General features: G+C 36.9%; 1 protein-coding gene across 1 annotated transcript; it reads right to left on the minus strand.

Annotated features, from left to right (window-relative positions):
* Positions 1 to 3,529: 3,529 nt before the first annotated feature.
* Positions 3,530 to 5,890, minus strand: RB195_003433 (uncharacterized protein; the record flags this gene model as incomplete). The annotated part of the gene is made up of 7 exons (XM_064201080.1): positions 3,530 to 3,755; positions 3,896 to 4,052; positions 4,323 to 4,596; positions 4,731 to 4,883; positions 5,216 to 5,339; positions 5,611 to 5,688; positions 5,799 to 5,890. 7 exons carry the CDS (start codon positions 5,888 to 5,890, stop codon positions 3,530 to 3,532), a joined length of 1,104 nt encoding a protein of 367 aa, XP_064056961.1.
* Positions 5,891 to 9,553: the final 3,663 nt, after the last annotated feature.

Below are 9,553 nucleotides of genomic sequence, written 5' to 3' on the forward strand. Positions count from 1 at the left end.
AAATTTTAATTTAATTTAGTTTTTCTTTTAATGTTCAGCTGATTAAAAACACCGTTACGGTGGACAATTCAGTGTATTGAAGACCCGCATATCTTCCAAGATAGCTAGTGCACCTTGATGAAATGTGGTCGCCTGGATTAAAGGAATTATCCCACGAATCTGACGCGATGTGGATTTCCCATGGCCAAAGACTACACGGGATCGTAGACTGCAGAAACGAGTGGTGTCCCATTCGTTTCTTCCTAATCGCTGTAAAAAACGGCTCGGAAGACACGGCTTCGAGCGTTCCGGGGCGCTATTCCCTACAACGAGTTCGATTGGAGCGCGCCAGCCTTGTGCACGCGCCGCATCTTTCAGGCCGTTTTTTTACGGAAATTAAGAAGAAATGAACGGAATCACTCTCTTTGCCATAATCTACGACCCCGTATAGGCATAACTCACCTGAAATCCGCACCGCCCCAGATTCGTGGGTTGATGCCTTTAAGTGGATAGCGCTGCGCGATGTAGCTCTAGTTTTATTTGAACGGTCAGGGTTCATTCGCTGAGAGAAATGAGATTTTTGTACTCAACGAAAAAAAGTGAGTATATTTCCCAACCAATAATGATAACTTTTCGCGTTATCACTGAAAAAAAAGGATTTTTTCCGTCATTGCTATGCGAAAAAAAGACATCTACGACTGGAAATAGGGATAAAGTTAGTCTAAAGTAGGATGCGCGTTCACAGGGAATTTAATGAAGTACAATTTTGGAGGTTCGTAAAGACGGGAATGGCTGTATTAAATTTGTAAAATTTATTTTTGAAGAATACAAATTATCTATAAAAATTTAGAATTATTGTAGAACTATTATAAAAATTATTTGTAAAAATGAAATTTTGCTTGTGCTTGTCGCTTCTTAGCTTTTCTTTGGAACCTAGATGAGAAGATTGGTGAACTTCTTTTCCTCACATTGAGCTTTCCCAATGAGCTTTGGAGAGAATCAAAATACCTATGGCTATAAAAAAATGCAATTAAAGGTTTTCCTTGATATTCCATAAAAAAGGTATCAATTAATAAACATTCTGTTCGCATCACCGTAGTCGTACAACGAGAAAAAGAGCGAAAATTTGAGGCTTCTGGCTGCGTATCAAAATTCGTGGGCTTTCGGACACTAATAATAATCCAATAGCTCAGTTCATATCATATAAAATTTTTAATAAAATAAAAATAAAAATAAAGTCATAGATACATGAAAAAATTAAGTTCAATTTATCAATTAGAGAATTTATTCTACTAAAACCTTGCTTTATGTTTTTTCTGCACATTTCTTTTCGTTCTCTTAAAAATTATAATAGCTGAGGAAAAGTTGAGAGTTTGTTAAAACTCAATTTTTTAATCTAATAATTCTCAAAAGAAAAAACATCAGAATTTTTCTTAAAAAAATGGTTTGTTTGATTTTACAGACTTTATCCTATAAAATTTGTCCTAATTGTCTACCCTTCCAAGCTTATTTCGCGCCAAATTATAAATGTTTATTAAAACCTACTAAAATTCCCATCACATCTGCACTCGTTTCCATTCAGGATCAGTGTTCATCGTTAAAATCACCCCCAAATTGCGCATAAATGCTGCAAATTTTCTTTATTTGTCTTTATAAATTTCCGTGTTATTTCTGGAAGGATCGCGGCTCCAACTACTACGCAAACAACGCTTGACCCTGATCAGAAACATTTTGAATTCGGACGCTTAGTTACAGAGTTTCAATGTTGTTTATCTGGCTATTGGCAATGATTGATGGCTTAGTGGAAGTACAGCATTTTAGAAAGAACCGGTTTTATCAGTATCTTCAAGAGAAAACTTTTTATTTTTGAAAATTACTACGGATAGAGAGAAATCACCGCACAAATTGTGAAGTGCAAACGAATCAACATTTTATCGTCAATCCGTCTCGTTTCTTTGCAGATTTGCAATGATATGTCCTGTCCTGTTCGCGAACATTGGACATTTTCAAAAAGTGTAAAAGTTCATCAAGACAGAAAAGAACTTTCGATCGTTTTTGCTATATAAAAGACGTGTGCTCTGAGATTTCGCTTGAAAAATATTTCTATTCGACACTCTTTCTCTTATATTTTTTGTTTTAGAAGAAAAAAATTGGTGAAAAAAAGATAACTGGTTTCATTAAGTGACGATTATCCTAATTAGAATTCACCACCACATGTGCATTCCAATGTGATGAAGAAAAGTCACTTCATTAACGATCTTATACGTTTTTTTTTCTAGAAAAAAAAAGTTTGAAGACTTTGCTAGAGTGATTAATCAAGTCTCCGATTTATTGACTTTCAGAGACAGAAGGGATAGGGAAGAGATTTCGTGACAGCACACTTTACACTGATTAAGTTAACAGTCAAACTGAGAGTATTTCCTTTCATTTTTTATCATATTTTCCAAAAAATTTAACAAGTGCAGATTAGTCGTGTCCTTAGAAATTTTTAGCAAAGTACATAGGATTACCATTTTGACAGGTTATATTGATTTTGTAAGTTTCCCCGGTTGTTGGTTGTTGTTACCACTAAACTACTAGGTATGAGTGTTGATCCTTACAAAATTTCCTAAGAGAAAAAGTGGATTTTGCAGTTCACGGAAATATTGCAGTAAATGAAGAAATAAAAATAATCGTATACAGGTGCCAGGTCTTATGTTACATCGCATGACCGCGACGCGTGCACTGTAATTTTTCTAGCGCTTGCATCACTGTGCCGGTATGTTCATCTTCGGATTTCGCTCTCCTGGAAAAATAATTATTTTTTAATCGTGTTTCGTCTTTCTTGTCTCGGAATTCGTTCGGTGGTTTTAAAATTTCAGAAAAAAAATAATTAAAATGTCAGACAGTAACGAGTATTGTAGTAGTATTGCTTCTCGTAATTTGTTGAAATTTCTTTTGCTTCTCCTTCTTCGGACGAAAAGAAACCAATCATAAATAATTTTTCATCTTGATTTACTGTTTGAAAAGCGCTTATGTTATCCATTTTTTGAATTTTTTTACAGTTCTTTTTTTTCATGACTAATCCTTGCCTCTTCTTCAGTTCAGCATAGCATGCAATAATTTATAACACTCTTTAAAGTTTCAATTTTTGAGTTGACAAACTTGTTTTAAAGAAATTTTTATTGAATGCATGAAGAGAAGAAAAAAACGTGACCCGCATCTGCTGATATTATTATTATTGTAATTATTGCACGTGAAAGTGAACATAAAAGTAAAGCCGATCCAATGGATCATTGTACAGGCACATCAATGCCTTAACTCAAACAAATAGTATACAAAAGCACGCTCATACACACAGATCTCGAACGGAAATACGATGGAAATACCGCAGCACTACTGTAGCATCAAAATAGCAACAAACAAAAGCAAACATACAGCAGCGACATAGTCAGTGGTCGTTGATGGAAGAGAACAATTTTGCTGGATAAAAACCAGCCTAGATTAGATCAATTTGTTTTTAGACGGCTTCAAGCAGAGTCACAACATTTGATTTTTTTTGCTTTCTGCTTCAGTCGCTAAGATCTGGTGAACTTACAGCGCGGCGCATTTTCGCCGCCTGTGCGTCTGGATCGAGGCGCAAAGAAGCGCCGAGTTTTTGTGCCAATGTGCCGGGATTGAGGACAAGATCCCCTTGCTTGAGCGCTTCCAGCAATTTATTTGCTGGAATCTCTTCCACTGTTCCTATCGTCCTTTCGGATACGTAATCGTCGTCGATAGTTTGGCTGTACATGAATCTGTAAAACGGAAAAAAGTGATTCGGAGTGAAAGACAGCCATCGTAGGGCTCATCTGAGGATCTATTTGAGGATCTACATTTTCAACAGTGTGCTTCCGTGGCTAAATATGGATATAAGTATGGATTGGGAGTAACTCACTGGTCTTGATGATGGATCGAAGCCCGGCCGATGACCTGCTCGATCTCTTCGGCGACGCTGTTCATGTTGGCCATCACCTTTTTCGACCAACGACGCGCTAGCGTAAGGTGACCATCGTCCTCCTTCTCCTCCTCTTCGGTGATCTCGGGAATAATTTCTGAAAGAACTCTATACACGTCTTCTCTACAGTATAACATTGCATTTAGTGGTCCTCCTAGACGATGACGACGTATCTCGTCATCATAATCCAGTCATCATGATCATGTAAACAATCTCCCGATCGGTTTAGACCCCGTTTCGGCGAAAACATCTCCGCTCAGACAGACGGTTAATTGTCTTACGAACGATCGCCGACCGCATGACATCACTATATCAGGTTCTCGTGATAGGACCCATTATCGACGTTATCCGAGACGAAATCACCAACCTTTTGTGGGTGCTTCCAAATCGGTTTCCTTCTCGCTGGGCGCACAACAGTGGAACATCTTCGACATTAGCGATCGTTGTCCGGGTTTACGTGGTAGGATTACGAATAGGAATAGTTGGCAGACAGCCAAGAATGAGCCGATCCCATTCGGAGTGATTAGGTAGACGTCCTGCTTTAGAAGTCCGTAAAGGAACCATTCTGAGGAGACCATAAAATTTGCGATACAAAGTGGTAGCGGAAGTGTGGAAGTGGCACCGCGACGGATCACAACTCGCTGAAAACACTCGTAGTTTGCTCTGCGGTGGTGCTGGTGATTTTTTTCCACATTTTTCTCGTCGGAAAGTTATGTCTACGTTTCACTACTTTTTATTTCATAGCTTCAATGTGTGATTACGTCTCAAAACTTACCAATCCAGCTAATGGAGCGGCAAAGTCGGCAATATTTAACGTCATACAGATGATTCCCAACGGATGGAACACTTTCATTCCGAAAAATTTCACCGATAGGATAAGTGTTGTACATAACGTGAGCACAGCGGCTACTTTCAGCGTTATCCATAGCTGAAAAATGGGAAAAAATTCATCAAATTTAAAATTTACACCCAAAAGTTCCATTTTTTGCTAGTATTGACTTACGTTACTTCATTTACTATGTTTTTATACGGTAAAGTCGACATGTAACGTCGACATGGCTCAGGTTGTCAAAACAAAAAGTGTTGTAATAATAAAAACTCGACCAATAAGCGAGTACAACCGGATTTTCATCGTTTTGCAGGCGCAGAAAATTTCATACTTTACAAATTTCTTCGCCACTCTTTGCTTTGTGCATGTAAGCGTTATATTTCAGTACTTCAATGGAACCCATTTTGACCAAAAACGAGGAAAAAAATCACCTTATTTCTGCTCATTATCCAATAGAAGACGGTATACGACGAGTACAGTATCACCTGGCATGCAGTAACTACCAATACGGTTTGATCTTTTTTCAGGTAACCGTATGTCATCCAACAGCATCCACTGTAAAAGGAACAGTTCGATAACGCACGCGATACTTTCCTACGACCCTCAAATACAGTTACAGTAACCCGCACAGAATGATCCGATGTCTCGAAAACGTATCCTATGTATGTGCATAAAAATACTACGCGACCCGTCATTAATCAAAACAACTACTCGCCTTACGGGACTGGTCGCAGCTATTTCGGGCGTATTGCTTCGGAATAATCGAAGCCAATTTCAACGATTTTTTTCTCTACGACATTTTTTTTTGTTTTTATTGTCCACTCACCCTAGAACACCCATCAAAAATGGAGCACCAGAGATTTCCTTCGTATCTTTTCGCTTCCATATTTGTCGGCAAATTGGGCTGAAATCAGAATGGATTTAGAGGAAAAATCCGATACATTGGATTTCAAAATGGATCAGTAAATGACACCATTTTGAAATACACAATCCTGGAATGATTCGATCACTCACATTCCACAGAAGAATAGTCCAACGGTAGTGAAAAATGCAGCTAATGAAAGAAGATTTAAAAATGAGAAGCCTTGAGTGAAGACTTCGAACATTTCCCTGCAAAAGAAAGGCATGAATTATTGTAGTTTTGCCTGAGCTACCGTACTCAAAGTGAGAAAATGACGGACAGACACGATAGGAGTGTAGGATAACCAAGGAAAATTCACTAAAGAACGTGATTGAAGAATTTCTCACATTCCTAAGTGCTCTTTTCTGTTCAAACACCTCTTCGTTGCCTTTTTAGAGTTCCAGTTGTCTCAAAATTTCTCGCATACCCCTCAGAAAATTTTGGTCCATGAGAAAGAGAAATCGCTATGAGAAATTTTGTTCGGTTTGGGGGTACTGTAAGTTTGAGAAGCTTTTGTCTATTTTACATATATTTTCAGATATTTCAATTCGTTTTTAATTTCTTTTCAATTTATGAAAGATATTCAAAATAAATAATGGAACCGTAGACAGAACCTGTGCTTGCCTTTTGTGATAATCACAACTGGCCTTCTAGTGTTGTTTCAGGGTTTGAGAGGCCTTACAGTACGAAAGATCAGAATTTCAATTGGAGTAGGTCATGCAAAGAACGCATGCGCAGGAGCTAGACATCACAACTATCCCTCTTTAGAAAATACTAGATTATACCAACTTAGTGGGTTAACATAACGAAATTTTGACCTACTTAAACTCAACGTAACTACTAAAATGAGTGACTGTGGCCTTCTTTACCTGCCACTTTAAGTACGAGATGAGGAAAGAGATAGTTGAACAACTTACGTTACAGCATTGTTTATGAGTTAGTGCAACTTTTGTAGATGGAAATCAGTGCGAGAAACAGGTTTAGTTTGTTAAACACATATACAAGTAGTCATACTAGTAACTACTACTCAACAGGAAGTGAATCACGTTAGTAAATAGTAACTAATAGAGAGGTTACAATGCTAAGGTTTACGATCAAATTATGCTGAAAGCTAAAGTCGAATAACGCCCACGTATGCGGAGGTGATGATGGTGGTTTACATGGTTGTTTGTATCTGTGCGGTCGGTGGTGGTAGCCTTTTGTACCCGGCGGACAGGCACCACCGTAATCGTCGAAGCGTACGGGCGGGGGCGTGGCCGAGCAAAGACGTCATTCGTGATCCAACGATTCTGTCAGCACCTTAGAATACCTACCAGAGGTAATGAAGAAAATAAACGATAAATAACGTCACATTAGGGAAACTTACTTCTTTGTCTTTGCTGAACGATTATTTCCGGAAGTGCGTCACCTTCTGCCTGCGATTTTTCCCGCTTTCTTTCGGAAAGTCAGACTTTTTTCCTTGTTTCTTTGACGTGCTTCGGACGTATCCCACGGTGGCGTAATAGGGCTAAGAATTCCGAAGCTCATCCGTGGGAATCATCCATTCATCACGTATTTCTCTCGTCTTTTTCCGATTCGCAGTGAAAAAAGAAACGTATTTTTTTTGATGAACAATACTATAGCAATTGAAATTACTGAGAGGTGAGGAGAAAGAAATTGGAGAAATTAAAAATAAATTATTTTTTCCATTGAATGACTATGTAACCAGGTGAAGTAGAAATTTATATTTTTGTGGATCTAACATCAGTAACTATGTAGTTCGAGTGAAAAATGAGCTCCATTCGCATCAAAGAGCTTTTCTTTTTGAAAGAAATTTGTGAGCTTTAGAGCTTGATGTTACTACTCTGGACACGAAAATCAAAAAGAGCCCAAAAATACCAAAAATAGGTCTACCAAGCACACCAAGTCCTCCAGACGTTATGCAAGGGGCTTGGTGTAATTTTTGAATTATTTATAATCTTTAGACTAATTGAGAACAAAAAAAGTGGATAAAAGTGAGCAGTGAGAATGATGATATTAGTCTCAAATGAGCTTATAATAGTCAAAAACTCTTTTCTTGACAGCTCTACTCTTCCTAACCTCTGTATGTGTTTCCTCCAGAATATTCAGTGCATCTCCACGCGGACCAACAAGCGGTAACGTCGTTGATCTTTGTTTCCTTGCCAATTACGCACATAAGAAGAACTGGTGAATGTCTGACACGAACGAAGGTGCGTGATGAACCCGTTCGACAACCTACTCGCTTTTTTCCCCCTTTTTTTCCAGCTCGACGAATTTTTGCATGAAAAACGTTAAATTCCTAATCTTGTTAGTCAGAGAAAATTTTGGGATGCTTGGATGAAGGAGCTTTCTTTGACGAGTGGATTTTTTTTCTTTTTGGATCGGGCTTAGCTATAGTTAGGAAACTAGATGGTTATTCCTCTGGACATATTCAATTAGCGCTATTTCAGCGTTTATACTCACTAACTGTCACCACTTTTTTTTCTTCATTTCGCACACGATGAAGAGAGGTCATTTTTTAAATCTCCTTAAACGAATCCGAATCTAGAGGCTCTTACGAATCATCGTTTCATCTCCGGAAAAAGAAGCAGTTTGACAGGAAATCGACGAGAACGAAGAGCGAAATCATTTCGGCATCAGGTGGATTTCTTTCGCTTTTCATGTGCCATGCCAAAACTGGATGATTCTAGCCTTCTTTACAATCATCTTTTTCACGTGCGCTCATAATGTCACGGGGACAACACGCATTTCATTTTGTCCGAAAAACCGCGTGCATTTCTCTCGAATGTGTCGCGAAAAATATTGAACCCAAACCGAACCCATCAGTAATAAATCACAAAAGCATATCAGCCGTATAAGATTACGGTATTAGGACTTGTTTTGTAAGATTTCAACGATGTCAAAACGAGTATAGCTCAATAATACATCAAAAATCAATGTGCATCAAATACTTGACGCCGTAGAGTACTTTTCAACGACGTATTAATGCGGCAAATAATCATAATATAATACGTGATGAATATATGTATTATCTGTATTGAATTATATTATACGACCATTATATTGTATATTTATCATTATATTATTATATTATTATATATCCTATTCCTAATAATTTATTTTTTTCAGTCTCTAACAATTAATTTTTTGGCCTACTATTTCAACAAGCCAACGCAAAAATGGAAGAAAAATAAAAAAGTGTCTTTGTCACTGTCACTGTCAAAAAATTTGTCTTACTCTTCTCTGCTTTTTTTATTGTTATTTATTATTATTATTTGTATTTATTGTTATTCATTATTATCTTTATTCATCATTTTATGTATTTTATTATTTTATTCTTATCATTTTTATTTTATTCTTACTTTAATGTATTTATTATTTTACATCATATTATTTATTTTATTTTTTATTATTTTATTATCTATTTCATTTTATTATTATTATTATATTATTATATTATTATTATTTATTCTTCTTTTTTTTCAAAGATTTTTTTGCGAACGGCTATTGTATTTCTTCAAGGACGGAATCCTGGGAATATCGAAACAATACTGCACGAAAGTTTCATGTGATTAAGACCGTAAATATTTTTTTGGTAAGCGGTATTAATCGAAGGGAATTTCCTGAATAAGACGAAGGACCGAAATGTTTTTAATGTTCGTCATCAGTTTAGGAATTTTAAACACTACGAACAAACGTGTCGGAAACGACCAATCAGAAAACGAGTGATGTTCATTTCAGGAAATTCGGGGAATTTTAAGGGTTCTAGAATGTCTATGAAATCTATTTGCGAGAAACGAATCAATTGAAAAATGAAAATGAATTCGTATTTGGGAAAGGTTACGAGATTTTTTTCAGTGAAGAAGCA

The sequence above is a fragment of the Necator americanus genome, chromosome IV (assembly GCF_031761385.1).
Source record: "Necator americanus strain Aroian chromosome IV, whole genome shotgun sequence".
Lineage (NCBI taxonomy): Eukaryota > Metazoa > Nematoda > Chromadorea > Rhabditida > Ancylostomatidae > Necator > Necator americanus.